We start from the raw sequence: 16963 nt of genomic DNA, 5'->3' as shown, positions 1-16963 counted from the left end.
CATCCCCATTTCTCAGCCTGTGGAGATTCAGGAACAAGTCAATCTCAAATCTACCCTGAGAATTCTGTTCCAGAGACAGAATTAACCCCAAATAAACCCGTAGAAAACAGTCTCCTTGCTTTAGGCTGAAGCCTAAATGCATTAGGCATCAGTCCTCATCAGTAACTCATGCCTAAAACTTCCACGGAAGTATGTGACAAGATAATCACCCTTTTAGGGAGAAGGATCAAAGCTCTAGGGAGATACATCACTAATTCTTCCACCATATTCTGACCTGGTTCAAAGTCTCTCAATGAGTCACTGCCTGATAATTCCTCACTCACCTAAAACTGTGTCCTCCTAATTCTCTGTCTCTACCGCCTTTGTCTGAAGAGATCTGACCTAGAAGCTCAGCCTACAAGGCTCACAGGTAGGGGATTTACTTGGAAACCTTTAGCATGTGAACTTGAATCCTGGTGCAGCTGTCAACCAGTTATGAGACCCAAGGCAAGATGTTTCACCTCCCCAGAGGGACTGGGCCTCCCTTACAGGGCTGTCATGAGGAAAAAAAGAGGAGATGCTCTAGTCCCTTGCCATGTCTGGATGGTCAAATTCATGACATAATAAGCACTTACAATGCAGAGCCCTGTGGCCTCTCAATGCCAGACCAAGAAAAGAGCTAGAAATACCACACACCCCTGTCCCCTTCAGTGAGGTTTACTGATGTACCCTGGCTAATATAGATCCCACTTGAGACAAACAAAGCTTTCCAGCAGGTAAGATTAATTTGTACTGAGGTGACTAAATGAGATTTTAATTGTATTTATAAAACCCATACAAGAGAAAATTAAACCTTAACCCCAACCCCTCCACCCCCATCTGTGCCAACAATTTCTTTAAAATTGATGGGCTGGATTAGATTATTTCATTGTTTAACACCCTCAACTTGGAGACATTCATTTGTCTTCAAGGACCTTGATAATAAATTCAGTATGAAAATGAAATGGCAATTTAACTCAACAAGGTCCCAGGCCAAAATGGCCTGGTCTCTCTGAAAAACCAAGGATTTATGAATACTTGCTGCCCCACTACCCATCCTTACCCCAGACCCTATTCCAGCTGGCACTAGAGAAGTACAAACACATCAGGTTCCCATGTCCATAAATCCTTCCCCTGAGGTTAATTTAAGCTATGCCAGGGGACCATGGGCATCATGACCTTCTCCCTGGGAATGAGCTTCCTTTGGTTCTCCTTGAACAAACATTTTTGATCTCCAAGTTACCTCACAGGTAAACTGGGATTGGTTTGGGAGGAGGGGATAAAGCCACCAACCTCATATGGTTTTTAGGAAAATCAAATGAGATGTTGTCTGGGGGCCGGCCCGTGGCTCACTCGGTAGAGTGTGGTGCTGATAACACCAAGGCCATGGGTTCGGATCCTATATAGGGATGGCCGGTTTGCTCACTGGCTGAGCGTGATGCTGACAACACCAAGCCAAAGGGTTGAGATCCCCTTACTGGTCTTTAAAAAAAAAAAAAAAAAAATGAGATGTTGTCTGGATAAAGCCTAACAGAAAGCTGGGCATAGAGCATATTTATTTCCTTCCATACACCCTTGTTCAGGGAAGAGCCAATGAGAATACTGAATTTTCCCACTCCAAGCTCTTTTCTTATTAATGTAATACAGTTGATGCCAGATACCAGACACATACTTTAAACCATCACACCAAGACTCGAAGGACACAGAATTGCTGGAAAGGGGAAATCTGGAAAGGCAGAAGACAGAACTTTGCTATTTTATTATAGAAAGAACAGAATCCAAAGAGATCATCCGGCCTAGTCCCTCGCCTCAAGAAAAAACCCTGCTTGATTTGCTTTATCATTTTTGTTAAACTATGTGTATATCTGGGCCGAGCCGGTGGCGCACTCGGGAGAGTGCGGCGCTGGGAGCGCGGCAACGCTCCCGCCGCGGGTTCGGATCCTATATAGGAATGGCCGGTGCACTCACTGGCTGAGTGCCGGTCACGAAAAAGACAAAAAAAAAAAAACCCAAAAAAACTATGTGTATATCCTGCGTATTCCCCATAGTTTATGATTTTTTAACATTAAAAAAAAACTAAATAAAACCAAAAAAAAAAAAAAGAAAGAACCCTGCTTAAACCATTACACGTAAAGGAGACTTTTCTGTTTGTCTGTTTGTGAAGAACCCCAGACTAGTTTTCATACAGTATCCCTCAGAAGCCTGACTCCAATGTTTTTTTTTTTAAAAAGATGACCAGTAAGGGGATCTTAACCCTTGACTTGTTGTTGTCAGCACCACACTCTCCCAAGTAAGCTATGGGCCGGCCCCTCCAGTGTTCTCTTAATCACTACATTATTGCTGCATAAGTCATGTAACATTAAGTTATGTAATCTAAATCCCACTTGCTGCAATTTTAAGCTGCTTTCTATTCACCTGCCAATGGCAGAACCTGCCAACTACAGGTCATACTCTTCTGGATAAGAATGCTCATGGACTTGTTTACAGTTGTTCTCTTCTATTCCCTGAATTAAATCACAGCCCTATCAGCCTTGCCTCGTAAATGTAAAATTTAAAACTTTTTGTAATTTTTCTCTCTCACAACTGCCTTTTCTTGCCTTTGAGCTTTAGGATCTGGTGATAGTTAAAGGACTTTAGAAAGAGAATGACCAATTCATTGAGGTAAAAAGGGAGTTGTAACTATATTTGAAGAACAAGGTGATCCAGCTCTGGTCAAAGGGTTTGTGGGCCCAGACCAGCTCTGAGAAGGGTTTATTGGTCCAGACCAGAGTATCTTACCTTCTGGGCTTGAGCAGGTTCAGTTAGGACAAGGGTAAAGAGGCCCAGGCAGACTTCCTCATGCTGGGGGGGACCTTTGCATACCTGGAATGTGAGGAAGGGAAAAAATTAGTTGCCACTCACAGGTAGAAAGTTCTTGAGCACAGTTTCTCCCAGAAACCTTGGGACTCCTGAGTAACAAGCAAAGGGGAATCATCAACTCTTATATCTGACGATTTCTTTCTCTTAAAAGAGATGACTGCAACTTGGGTTGTCTGTGGGGAAAAAAAAGAAAAAGGGATGAGGCATCTATTTTAGAAGACAGATGGAGGGAAGGGATAAACACTCATTGCTTTCTCTAAGGCTTGATGCGGGCCAGGTGCAGAAAATTTTTAAAAAGTTTAAAATGGAAAAAGTACTGGCCAGTTGCCAAAATTAATTAATTAATTAAAAAATGGAAAAAACACAAGGTCAAGGGTTTGGATCCCCGTACCAGTCAGCCGCAAAAAAATAAAAAACAAATAAAACGGAAAAAACAAAAACAAAAAATCCTATTCCACGACCTTTATTAGATCTTAACAACCTTAGGTAGAGCAAGCTACCAGTCGTAACTGTGGGCAAATCATTGAACCTCTGAAATTTGTAAAGGGAAGACAAAATAAGAATAATATACTACGGAGGGTGGTGAGGAAAAAAATGCTATAATAAGCAGATAATACTTATTGATTGAACATTCACTATGTGCCAGAGATGACTCTAAATCCTTTACATATACTAACTACTTAAAATCATTTCAACCACAAAGATCGATAAGAAAGGTAAAAGATAAAATATGTGAGAATGATTTGCAAAGAAAAAAATCACTACAGAACTATGAGTTTTTTAAAAAGTTGTTATTTATGGGCCGGCCCGTGGCTCATTCGGGAGAGTATAGTTTTGATAACACCAAGGCCATGGGTTCAGATCCCTATATAGGGATGACCGGTTAGCTCACTTGGGAGAACCTGGTGCTGACAACACCAAGTCAAGGGTTAAGATCCCCTTACCAGTCATCTTTAAAAAAAAAAAAAAAAAAAAAAAAAGTTGTTAATTAAAGACACCTAAGGTCTAAAAGAGAGAAGCTGGGAAACCTGGTTTGGGGAGCCAAAACATGAACTTCAGTACCCTAGCTCCTAGCCACTCAGTCTTTCCATCTTCACAAAAACAGAAATGGCCGTAGAGAGAGCATTCTACTTACGTAGGCATTGAGGGCGTCATTGGCCTCTCTCTCTGAGACACCAGCAGTCATAGAGGTCACAATGCTCATACACCTTTCCAACCTCTGGGAAGGGGTGAAAATAATGAAAAGTGTGTCATGAGTCCACCTATGAAGTGCTCTAGCCACAAAAAGCTTAAAATAATTCAAAGCCGATCATGCCTCTAGATCTAACTGCCAGGTTACTAGTAAAGTCACCATGAGGATATAATCAGCAAAATCTAGAATGTGGAAACCATGATAGGTAACCTGGTTTCTTTAACACACAAATTGCAAGGAAAAAAATAAGGGGAACCCATATATTAAAAAACTTAAGATTTTAACACATTGAATAAAATAAGAATCTGTGAGTCCATGCTGATATATACATACATAATAAATAAAGGAGAAAGTAAAGCTCTTCCTTACAGTAGAATGCCAACCAATAAATATAGAAGGAATGATGAGAGTAATGACTGATTCAGGCAAATAACATCAATGGATGCTAAAAACCAGTAGGTCAAACTTTCAGGAGAGAGAGGATATTTACATAGATTCAAGATACTTATCAATTGCAAAAGGAAAATAATAACTGTAGGAAAACTTGGAAGACACCACCTTAACCAAGTGACCAAAGTTAATATCACCAATAATAGGACAAACTGACCCTATATGCCTCTGATATGATGCACTGAAAAGGATATAACATCACTTTTATGGATTTCTTGTCAAAAATGCATAATCTCAGTCTAATCATGAAAAAATTCCTGACAATCCAAATTGAGAGATATTCTACAAAAAACTGGCCTATCAAAAATGTTTAAGGTCATGAAAGAGAGACAGATTAAGAATCTGTTCCAGATTAAAGAATAATAAAGAGACATGACACCTAAATGCAATGTATAATCCTGGACTGCTATAAAGAACACTATTGGGACAACTGGTAAAATCTGAATATTCACTATAAATTAGCTAACAGTAACATATCAATGTTAAATGACTCAATGTGTTTTTGTGTTTGTTTTGGCGGCTGGCTGGTAAGGGGCTCCAAACCCAGGACTTTGATATTATAAGGCTGCGCTCTAATCAACTGAGTAACCAGCCAGGCCTGATCCAATCTTGATAAATGGACAGTGGTTATATGAGAGAAGACCCTTGTTCTTAGAAAATACACAGTGAAATACTTAAATTTAAAGGGGCATCATGGCTACAACTTACTTTCAAAAAGTTAAAATAACATGTGCATACAAAGATAATGACAAAGCAACTGTGGCAAATATTAATAATCAGTGAATCTGGGTGAAGAGTATATGAAAGTTCTATGTATTATAATTTTTCTTGAAGTTTGAAATTATTTTAAAATACAGTTATTAAAAAATTAAATTGAATCCCCATACCAGCCTGCCACCAAACAAACAAAAAAAAAATTAAAGAGATATATCAACCAAATACAAGATGTGGACTTTGTTTGATTCCTGATTTGAACAAACAACTATAAAAAGAATTTATGAGATAAGCAAAAGAAATGTGAATTCCTGAATATTGATTATATTAAGGAATTGTTAATGTTTTTAGGTATTAGTATTAGTATTGTAGCTATGTTAAAAAAAAGTCCTTTTCTCATAGACATACATATGAAGTATTCACAGATGAATTGGTATATTTTGGATTTACTTTAAAACAATCCAGAGGGGACTAGGGGAAGATGAAACAAGATTGCCATATACTTTTTTTTTTTTTTTTTTTAGTAAAAGACAACTGGTAAGGGGATCTTAACCCTCGACTTGGTGTTGTCAGCACCACACTCTCCTGAGTGAGCCACGGGCCGGCCCAAGATTGCGGTATACTAATGAGTACTGAAACACACTTTTTTATGTTTGAAATTCCCCCCAAAATGTTAAAAACGAATTTAAAAAACGAGAGTGAAGGAAAAAAAGGAATGGTAGAGAACAAAAGGCCAAACTAAAATCTGCCAGGGTCTCCAGTTAAACGAAGGTGGAGATAGCTGCATTAAAGCCTATCCATGGGCCACTCTAGTTTCAAAGGCCAACCCTAACATGGCCTGTGCTCAACATTCTAAGATCTTAATCACTGGTCCCTGATCCAAGTAAGCATACTAAATATTGATAAGAATTTTTTTTTTTTTTTTTAAAGATGACCGGTAAGGGGATCTTAACCTTTGACTTGGTGTTGTCAGCACCACGCTCTCCCAAGTGAGCTAACCGGCCATCCCTATATAGGTATCTGAACCTGTGGCCTTGGTGTTATCAGCACCACACTCTCCCAAGTGAGCCATGGGCTGGCCCTAAATATTGATAAAATATTAACAAAATGTATTTCATATTAAAAGTTAGTGGGCCTCTATGTTATCACCACATAAACTATTTCCTGAGTCCTTTAAAACTTTACCTTGAGGATTAACCCAAATACTGTTTTGCATTTTTTTGCGGTTGGTCAGTAAGGGGATCCAAACCCTTGACCTTGGTGTTATCAACACCAGGCTCCAACCAACTGAGCTATCCGGCCAGCCCCCAAAAACTGTTTAAGGAAAACCAATTACTAGTAATAATGATGCTGGCAAAACAGGGACAAAGGTAGGCTGGTTTACTTCCACCTTATCTTAGAGGTCATCACAAAACATCCTGATGAGAAGTGGTTCTACTGCAGCATTTTGAGAAACTAACAAATAAGGACAATGGGAAAGAGGTCTAAGAATGGAAGACAATTATGTTTCTTTGACCATAATCCTGAGGTTGTCTACATCCATCCTGTGTAAGAGCATAAGGTGGCACAGTGTAGAATTGAGTGTTGAGGCAAGGAGCTCCCTTAGCTACAAAACTTCGACCTAAAATAAGCCCAAAGTCACGTGAGTTTGATGGTATTACAACTTTACCACCCAACATCAAATCTGACTATCCTCCAAATTAGGTCAGATCAGCAGGCTCAGCTTTAATAAACAGCACCTACGTACTTGTGAAAAGGAGCTGTGAGATCACATGAAAGCTGAGCTGTGACTCTTACAACCCACCCCTCCCACAAGCACTGAAATCCATTATTACCTACTCCAGCTCCTGTATAAGGGGAGGGAAGAAAATACCTCAGGCTGGATTTTGTCTCTTTAAATCTTTTTTTTTTCTCATTTTCTTCTTTTTTTTTTTTTTTAGCAGCTGGCCGATATGGGGACCCAAACCCTTGACCTTGGTGCTTCGTTTGTTTTCTTCATGTTTATTTCTCTTTTTAAATCTTAACCCTCTCTGGGCCTGCCCGTGGCTCACTCGGGAGAGTGTGGTGCTGATAACACCAAGGCCATGGGTTTGGATCCTATATAGGGATGGCTGGTTCGCTCACTGGCTGAGTGTGGTGTTGACAACACCAAGCCAAGGGTTAAGATCCCCTTACTGGTCATCTTTAAAAAAAATAAATAAATAAAATAAATCTTAACCCTCTCTACCCAAAATAGTTATCAACGACTGGAGGATCAATTGCTCCAGCTGCTAAGTACAGACTGTTCTTGCTAGGAGTTCTGGAGGGAACCCTGTACCCAGTGTAGATTAGCAAGCAGTTTCAGAGTAGAGGGAGATGGTAAACAAGCACTAGAGTAGCATCCTAAAATTCTAGATGTTGCTTCCTATCAAGGGAATAAATCTTTGGTGAATCAATGGAGAGGAGAGGCAAGAAAAGTTAAACAGCAGCTATCTAATGAGCAACCTGAGCAAACACAGCATAGAAGGAACCCTCCATTGCTTGCTAGCCTTAGGCTAATCTTAGGTAAGTTACTTGGCCTCTCTAAACTCTGGTTTTCTTATCTCAAAAACAGAGATAATGCTTATATCACAAGGCTGCTCTAAGGATTAAGCAAGATAACATATGTGAAAGCACCTGGCATAAAGCCTTAGTTAAATTAGAGTCTATTCAACTTGGGAGAAGCACAGCAACTGTACAACTAAGCCTATGAGGACCAGACTGCTCCCATCTCACTCCAACACTACCTCTAATGGCATGTCCTTAAGGATTCCTGAAAACAAACACCCTACCACAGGACATGGATGTGCCTGACCAGGCTAAAAAGCTTCCTCTCCTACTTACCCTCTGTAAACTTTTGCCTTCTAGGACAGAGAGGAAAAAGTAGGAGAGAAGAGAGGCCTTACTAATGGACCCTGTACCAAGATCCTGCAAAGGTTGCTACGCGGCCTTCTCGGCTGATGGAGTCTCTGGCTCTGTTCTAACACTAAGAGACCTTGGGCTGAACACAGTTTCTCTAGGCCCCTCCTCAATATTCTAAGCTCCTATTACAGGCCCAAGTCAATTTCATGGGTCACTGCCCAGTCAAGGAGAAAAGCTGCCTCATGGAACAGGGAGGCCCAGCTAAGGATATAGAAAGTGGGAGAGTCCAGAATTTGGATGGGTGGATTAACACAATGAGGAAAGAAATGTCAGAACCAGTCCTTTCCAGACAACAGAAATATAGAAGATACTACTCTTCTTGAACTATAGAAGTCACTTTTCCAAACAGGAATGGGAGAACTAATTACAAATCATACAGAAGGATCATGTCAGAAGGATGACAATCATGACAGAAGGATTGTGTCCCCTCAAAGTGGGCCACAGGAGGCCAGGTCCCTGCAGTCAAGTAAGAGTACTCCTCTTCTGGGCCGGCCCGTGGCTCACTCGGGAGAGTGCGGTGCTGATAACACCAAGGCCCCAGGTTCGGATCCCATATACGGATGGCCGGTTCGCTCACTGGCTGAGCGTGGTGCTGACAACACCAAGTTAAGGGTTAAGATCCCCTTACCGGTCATCTTTTGAAAAAAAAAAAAAAAAAAGAGTACTCCTCTTCCCTCAATCTCTGGAGGCCCTTAGAAAGGATAGAATTATAAGTGCAGTTGCCAACAACTGCTGACAGAATAGCTCTGTTCAGAGTAAGTCCACCATGCAGCACCTCAGAAAGCTGAGTAAATATTTACCATCTCTAGGACCTCCTGAACTAATTTTTCTAATACTAAAACTACCTGACCATGGCTTCCATGACAGCAGCAGCAGATGGTGGGGAGAAAGGGGGACTTCCTGTTTCCCAGTATATACCCAAAGCTGGAGATTTAAGTTAGGGACTCAAGTTCCTCTAACCTCTCCATTTCCCCTCCCTCAGCCAGGTAAATATAGTCTGGTAAAAAGTGTATAGTAGGGCCGAGCCCGTGGCGCACTCGGGAGAGTGCGGCGCTGGGAGCGCAGCGACTCTCCCGCCACAGGTTCGGATCCTATATAGGAATGGCCAGTGCACTCACTGGCTGAGTACCGGTCACGAAAAAGACCAAAAAAAAAAAAAAAAAAAAAAAAAGTGTATAGTAAATACTGTTCCTTTATGGAAAGTCAGTGGCCTTGAAGGACTAAATTCCACTGTCTTCAGAAAAGGAACATACTTACAAAATCCCCAAAGACCCACTTCAGTAAGGAATTATTGAACAAGCTAGGTTCCAAATACTCAACGACCAAGACGCACTTGTATATGACATGATGATTTAAGGGAAAAAAATTAGAAATGGCTCAAGGCTCATTTCCTGGAGATTCCTTACAAATACAATATGAATTCTTTCTTGGGGAAAACCTGGTAGGGACATACCTCTGACCAAATGCAACCGTGAAACCTACCCACAGCTTAAGAGGAAGTTCTGACTTCTTGGGCCACAACTCCTGCTTTTAGCCTTTTAGAATGACTGGTCCCTCCTTGGCAGAAGAATAACCAGGAGCTGCAAAGGCCTATCAGACTAGGAACTACATGTTCTAAACTCCTCCAATCTTTGGCACTATTTTTATCTCATCCCCTCTCCAAATTGGGATGGGATGAGTAAGAAGACTTCTGCCTTCAAAGGGAAGAACAGGGCCAAAGAGAAGAAAGGATACAATAAATGCTCCCTAGGGTAAAAGAGTCACAGTCCTTGCCTGGGATGCTCTTGACCAGTGCTTCATATCCTAGGCCTCAAAGGGCCTTTCCTAATCACACCCAGCTATAATGACCCCAGTCTTTTCATTATCCTAACTAGTTTTTTTAATCCTTGGCTTGGTGTTGTCAGCACCACGCTCAGCCAGTGAGCTAACTGGCCATCCCTATATAGGATCCGAACCTGTGGCCGTGGTGTTATCAGCACTGCACTCTCCCGAGTAAGCCACGGGCCGGCCCCTCTAACTAGTTTTTTTTAACCTTCCTTTTAGGTGTGCTCGTCTGTAGATGATGAAGCTCTGGAAGGCAGACTTTGGGTCTTCCCAATCCTATTTTCCTACCAGACTCAGCACACAGTAAGCGTATATGGTCAGAAAGCTACCTCTGTGTTCCTGGGCAATAGGTAGACCTGTGATGAAAAATAACCAAGCCAGAACAAGCAGAGGTCGGTCAGTCGGTCAACACCAGGTTTTGATAACTTCTGTGTGCAGAGATCTGTGGGGAGACCCAGAGGAAGAAGCCAGTAAGTCTTGCCCTTAGAGACACTCTGTTCTAGTGGGGATAACGGAACCACACACACACGGGGAAAAAAATAGCATGGCAAGGCTTGCTGGAAAATTCAAATGCAAAGGGCAAAGGGCAAAGAAGGAAAGGGAGGAGCTTGAGACATACTGGAAACATTATACCATGAGGGAGATCAGAAAAAAGAGAGACCCTCCCTCCCCGTTCTCCCTGGAAACAGTTGAAAGTTCACTCTCAGACAGTCTAAAAAAGCAAGAAAATAGATGCTTCCTCTCTTCTGTGGTTCCCTTCAAATTTACTAGCAATCATATCACTGCTCAGAACAGGATGCCATTCTACTCTGTGGTACAAAATTAAAGCAGAAGCACCCTGACTCCTCTAGGAATCAGGGTGGGGATTCCAACTCTTAGGGGTTTTCCCCTCCACCCAAACCTGGGGAGGGATCAAAGGCAAAGAAACTATTGACTTGCTACAATTCTAGAGCTCCAGTGCTAGAACACAGAGCCCAGTAAATATTCTGACAATGACAATGGCCATTTCTAAAAAAGCAGATAATTCAAATTGTTAGGCAATCCTAAAGCCATTTCTCTTTGTTTTGGGAATGCATTATTTTTAGAAGTACATTCCTAATTATATCTGCTCTAGTTGATAGAAACAGACAACAGAAAACAAACTGTGATTCATCTAAATACACACACAATTAGGAGGGAAAGCACTATGGGAAGCCAGACTTTGAGTAGAAATATGCTGGTGGATAATCTACAGAGTTGCTATCCAGCCACCTCTCAATTGACAAAGTTCACTTTTATATATGTTCTACCATCTTGTACCAAAACCCAGCCTTTTTTCTTTTTTTAAATTTTTTTTATTTTTTAAAAAGATGACCGGTAAGGGGATCTTAACCCTTGACTTGGTGTTGTCAGCACCACGCTCACCCAGTGAGCTAACCGGCCATCCCTATATGGGATCCGAACCCATGGCCTTGGTGTTATCAGCACCACACTCTCCTGAGTGAGCCACGGGCCGGGTGGCCCAACAGCATTTTTTCAAACTGAGTTTCACCTATCTGTCTGCCCACCCTCTAGTATCTGATAAAGAGCAGTGTCAAAGTTAGAAGCAGAGAAATAGCCAGTGAAGGGCCAGAACCTGTTAATTTACTCATCCTGTCCTTGAATAACCATCATGTTGGTCTTACAAACAGTTCAGCAATCATGTCCCAGTTCTGGGTCTCATATTTCTAAGTGTGTCTCCTGGTGTGTAGTAGTGGAAAGGGATACATGATAAACTCTGGGCTGTCAGGGACAGGGCAAGAACAAGTGGAGGAGGGAAGAGAAGGAGAGGGGCAACTAACAGGATCCCTAAGAGTCCCCATTCAGGTCCACGGCATTGCCTCACTCCACCCTTTCTCAGCACCTATGTGTTCTCTCCTCTCCTTTGTGTGTGTATTACCTGGTTCTGAAGGAGAGTCCCCTAGGTCTCATTTACCCCTTCACCCCACTACTGTGGCTGATGTTACTGAACTAAACACTACTCACTTTTAAGTCTTCACTCATTCTAAATGCCCAGTTAACATCACTAGCAATTGGCTGTGTCTACACAAAGTCAATGATAACCATCTAACAGGAGGGTCCAAGGTCTGTTACAAGTTCCTATCAGTCCCAGACACCTACACATACATACTTTACTTTTCAACTCAATATTATGACCTAAGTCTGAGACAGGGTTGATATTAAAAATAGCTAAGTGTATGTGGAAAGGAATGTCAAAAATAAATTCGGTAAATCTGGATGCTGTATTCCTTCCTCCACCAACACCCCCCACCCATTCTCATGCCAGTGGCTGCTGTTATTATAACAACCTGTCCAGGAAGTTGGCCCACACTTCTTCCTTCAGGGGCAGGAAGCTGGAGCAGTGTTCGTGTGGCCTTAGAAAAAACCTTAAGTCCTCCTCCCCCACCCCACCCAGTATCCCTCCTCAACCCAATTTCTTAACTCCCTTCCCCGCCCCCCACACCTACCTCCTCTAACTCATCCTTGGCATCCAAACTGGTTGAAAGTAGCAGCCTCCCCCCTCCTGGGGCTCCTGCTCCCGTTCCTCCTCCTCCACCTCCCGCTGCTCCCGAAGCAGCTGCTGCTGCTGCTCCCTTTCCCTTCTGTAACTCCATGGCTGCAGATAGGAGACGGGAAAGGGTCAGGGAGTAGATGGGTGGAAAATCCTAGAAATGGGGAACTCTGGGCTGCCAGGGGCTGGGGGCAGGAGGAAGGAGTGGGGGAGGGAAGGGCAAGGGTCCCTGTCTTCTCCACTCCTGCCTCCTCTCCGGAAGGCCGCGCCTGCGGAGGGGGAGAAGGCGGACGGTCCTCTAGATCCTGCCTCTGGAGTGGCAGTGCTGAGGGAAAGCCTTAGCGCCGAAGTATGGTGGGGTAAGGGTCTCTGTCCCTAGAGGAAGACTAGGAGAAGCTTCCGCCCCTGAAGTGGAAGGGGGGCCCTTTCTGGCTTCTGACCCTAAGAGAAGGAGGGAAAACCCTAAGTTTCTGCCTCTAGAGGTTGGGGGAAAAGAAGAGTCCTGCCCCCGAAGTAGGGGATAGGAAACCTTCCTGGCTGGTGCCCCAAGGGCTGGGGAGCGAGGCTCCTTTTGATCCGGCCCCTAGGGGGTGAAGTTGAAGCAGTAAGCGCTAAAGGAGACCACGGAGGACCAGCTTCTCCCCACACCACACACAGGAGGCCATGGTGGAAGGGAGGGGGGTGGAAAGGCTGAGGGCGACGGCGGGGGAGGGGGAGAAATCGTCGAAGCCCGCGCCGGAAGTGAGCAGTCGCGGCCCCTGCCCTCCGCCAATAGCGGCTTCCGCGGTGGCGCCGAGTCTCCGAGGGGGAGGCAAACGGCAGCGGACTGGCCTTTTCCCCGGCCGCCAATTGTGTTGAGGAGAAGAGAGCCCGGTCTGAGGGACAACCTGCAAGCCCAATCGCATCCCTCTTTTGCCCTCGGAGGGGCGGGACAGCCGACGCTGGGGTGGGGTCACACTGGCCTCACACTCCCATAAGGAAGGAGAGAGGCCGCGCCTGCGTGTGCCAGTGCGCACGCGCACTGTTGCCCCTCTCCCTCCTTTCCTCACTCTTTCTGCAACTTGGGTGGGTGTGGGAACGAGGTTAGTGTCCCTGGGTGGCATTGGGAGACACGAAGTCTGGCCACGAATTGGCAGTGCAGGGGGAAGGAGCGGAGCCCAGTCTTTAAGCAGTCCAAGAGCAAACGCCATCAGGTGGTATGGAACCAGCTCCCAGAGCTGAGCGTATCACACAGGCAAGTGTGTGCGCTTATGCAAGTGCAATTATCAGCCAGACTGCAAAAAAAGTGCATTGGCCCACTTGTGCAAACCAAATCATTAGAATCGCATCAGCAGTAGCTCTAACAAAAATTTAAGTAACGGAACCGTCTTCATCTTTGTTTGGAGTATCTGAGACTGACCCGTGTCGCCGAAGTCGTTGTACTTTCACCCATAAATTAGTAAAGAATGTTCTGATCTGTTGTGAACACAGTGTAGCCTTGATTGCATGTGAGTCCATTCCCACTCCCTGGTTCTTCATCTGTGCATCTCAAAAGCGTTTTCCATTTTTTCAGGAGCGCTTTAGGATTGCCTTACACAGATCCAAAGATTAAATTTCGCTATTTTTAATACCTGTTTAAAAAAAAAAACCCTGCTTGTTTTACTTTATGTAAAATGCAGACAAGGGCTACCTGTTAGCTTTGAGAGTAGTATGTGAACTAATGTGTGTGATCATTTTTTAAACTGGAATACACTGGACGGAGACTGGTTATCACTACTCTACAGGCAATCCTATTTATTTTTACACTTATAATATCTTAACATTTTAACTATATGTATATTCATTGAAATGCTGTGGCTTTAAGGTGGCTCACTCATTCATTCCTTTATTATATTTATATTAGCCGTAAGGCCTTCTGCAAGTCATTTTGACTTTCTGTATGTTAATTATCTCATCTATGAAATAAGAGGTGGACCGCCTGGGCTCTTAGGTTTTCTTCCAGCACTGAAAGTATAGTTCTGTGGAGTATGCTTTGGATTCTCTCTAGTTGGAAAGCACTGCATTAGCCATTGCAGAATACAAACTTATGTCACTACGATAACAATACTACGTGTCAGTGGAAACACATACATTAGGTGAAAAAAGAAAAGGTGTAGAACATTGTGTATGTTATGCTTCCATTTGTGTGTGTTTTTAAAAGTGGGAGCTGAAGAAATATATATTTGTAAATACATAGACTATCCCTGGAAGTATACACAAACACCTGTAATATTGGTTGTCTCTGGGTAGGTGACTGGATGGCTGGGAGATGGGGTGGGAAAGAGACTTACATGGTGTTGTGTATACTTTGATGATTTTTAAGTAAAGTACCATGTTAATATAGTGTTTATTTAAAAAAACCCAACCAGGGGCTGGCCCGTGGCTCACTTGGGAGAGTGTGGTGCTGACAACACCAAGTCAAGGGTTAAGATCCGCCTTACCGGTCATCTTTTTAAAAAAACAAACAAAAAAACTCCAACCAAACAAAAACAAAACAACAACAACGAAAGACCTGTCTTTAAAAAATGTCTTTGTAGGAAAGCTTACTTCCCCTTCTCTAATAGCTTACATTTTGGTCGGGAAATATATAGTTCTTATCTACTTTTTTTTGAGGGGAGGTGCACAGCTAGCCAGTACTGGGAGAGAATCCTGGACATTAATGTTATCAGCACCACATTCTAACCAACTGAGCTAACTGGGCAGCCCTTTTATACATATTAGTAAAATGACAGCTTACAAATATCAAGGGCTTGCTACATGCCAGGCAACATTCCAAATACTTTACATGTTTTAATTAATTTATACCTTGTAGGGGACTGGCCAGTTAGTTCACTTGGGAGAGCGTGGTGCTGCTAACACTAAGGTCACAGGTTCAGATCCCCATACCTGCCAGCTGCCCCCTCCCCCCAAATTCTCATTTATATCTTAAGTATTATTCTTTGTTGTTATTATTTGTTCTTTATTTCTTTTTTATTTGGATATAAATATTATTATCTTCCCCACTTTACAGATAATGAAACTGAGAAACAGAGAAGTTTAATAATTTGTCAAGGTCATATGGCTTAGGAAATGTCAAAGCCAGGATATGACCCCAAGGGGTCTGGCCCTTGCACACTTTACCCCTACATCACACTGCCTTTTTGTTAATACAGGGTAGAAAATGAAGTGGTGATTTGCAAAATTTTAACTTTTATATATACTGTCGAGTTTTTAAAAACTTACCACAGTGAACATGTATTACTTTTTAAATAAAAAAATTCAATGAGAAAAAAAAAAACCTAAAGAAAAGGAAAATAAAAATCCAACAAGATCAAAAACAAAAAAAAGAGTTACAGATAAATGAGAGCATTTTTTGCTGTGGTAAACTCCATAAAGCTGGTAACACTCTTTTCTAACTCAAAGCACCTAGTCCTCAATCTAACACATGTGAAATCTTAAGTAATCTAATAAATTATAAATTATCAGCACCACGCTCTAATCCACTGAGCAACTGGCCAGCCAATACGTTATAAATTAAAGGGAAGTAGGGCTGGACGGTTAGCTTAGTTGGTTAGACCGTGGTGCTGATGTCACCAAAGTCAGGGTTTGATCCCTGTACTGGCCACTTGCCTAAAAAATAAAATAATAAAGTCAATAGACATTTGGGAATGGTTGATTTACTGACTCATTATTAGAAAAGCTTCTGAAAACTCTATATTGTCCTCCCAATTGTTTTATCTGTATCGGTGTCAGCATTTGCCCCCAGCAACGCAAGTGCAGAAGCTTGTTTTTAACATTCATCCTTTTCTCCCCCAGATTCAGTCAATAAAGGCTTTTTGACTTTTCTTAGAAATGTCTCTGGAACTTACTTCTTCCTCTCTAGCCAATACCATATATATGCATTTGTATATATATTTATCTCCTTAGGCATTACAATGGATTGCAATCCATTTGGCATCCTGCCGATCCTCTAATCTTCCTAAATGACACTATGGGAAACCTTTGAAAGTCTCCAAAATCCTCCGTAATCTTATGTGATCCTGATCTACACCTACCTAATCAACATAGTCTTCCATGACTTATTTTTTAAGTTCTATAATTGAAAAAAATTGTTTAAGAAAAAGAAAACAATTGTTTAGTAAATAAAAATTTATTAAAACAATTCCAACATTAAAGTAGAAATGAACCCTATTTTTCCCTCCTGCCTGCCTCATCTAATCTCACTTCTCCTGAGTCATATGTATCACCAATTTATTGCATATCTTTCTCTACTTTTTCAAACATATAAACACATATCCACCGTTTTTTTCTTTTTTTCTTTTTTTTTCGATTTCGTGACCGGCACTCAGCCAGTGAGTGCACCGGTCATTCCTATATAGGATCTGAACCCGCGGCGGGAGCGTCGCCGTGCTCCCAGCGCCACACTCTACCGAGTGCGC

General features: G+C 42.4%; 1 protein-coding gene across 4 annotated transcripts in view; it reads right to left on the bottom strand.

Annotated features, from left to right (window-relative positions):
• INTS3 (integrator complex subunit 3) overlaps window positions 1-13220 on the bottom strand; it is a 41251-nt gene extending 28031 nt beyond the window's left edge. For 2 of the 4 annotated variants that reach the window (XM_063104991.1, XM_063104993.1), the window contains exons 1-4: window positions 13057-13220; window positions 12484-12632; window positions 4013-4096; window positions 2797-2880 (exon numbers count right to left, since the gene is read on the bottom strand). In XM_063104991.1, the coding sequence (XP_062961061.1) occupies window positions 2797-2880; window positions 4013-4096; window positions 12484-12630 (315 nt within the window). In that variant the 5' untranslated portion in view covers window positions 12631-12632; window positions 13057-13220. Of the gene's footprint in view, window positions 1-2796; window positions 2881-4012; window positions 4097-12483 lie in introns of all 4 variants that reach the window. The other 2 variants (XM_063104992.1, XM_063104994.1) reach the window with 2 other exon arrangements.
• Between the last annotated feature and the right edge of the window lie 3743 nt (window positions 13221-16963).

The sequence above is a fragment of the Cynocephalus volans genome, chromosome 8 (genome assembly GCF_027409185.1).
Source record: "Cynocephalus volans isolate mCynVol1 chromosome 8, mCynVol1.pri, whole genome shotgun sequence".
NCBI classification, from domain to species: Eukaryota; Metazoa; Chordata; class Mammalia; order Dermoptera; family Cynocephalidae; genus Cynocephalus; species Cynocephalus volans.
Note: the sequence above shows the minus strand (reverse complement) of the source record. Positions and strands in the feature narration are given on the sequence as shown.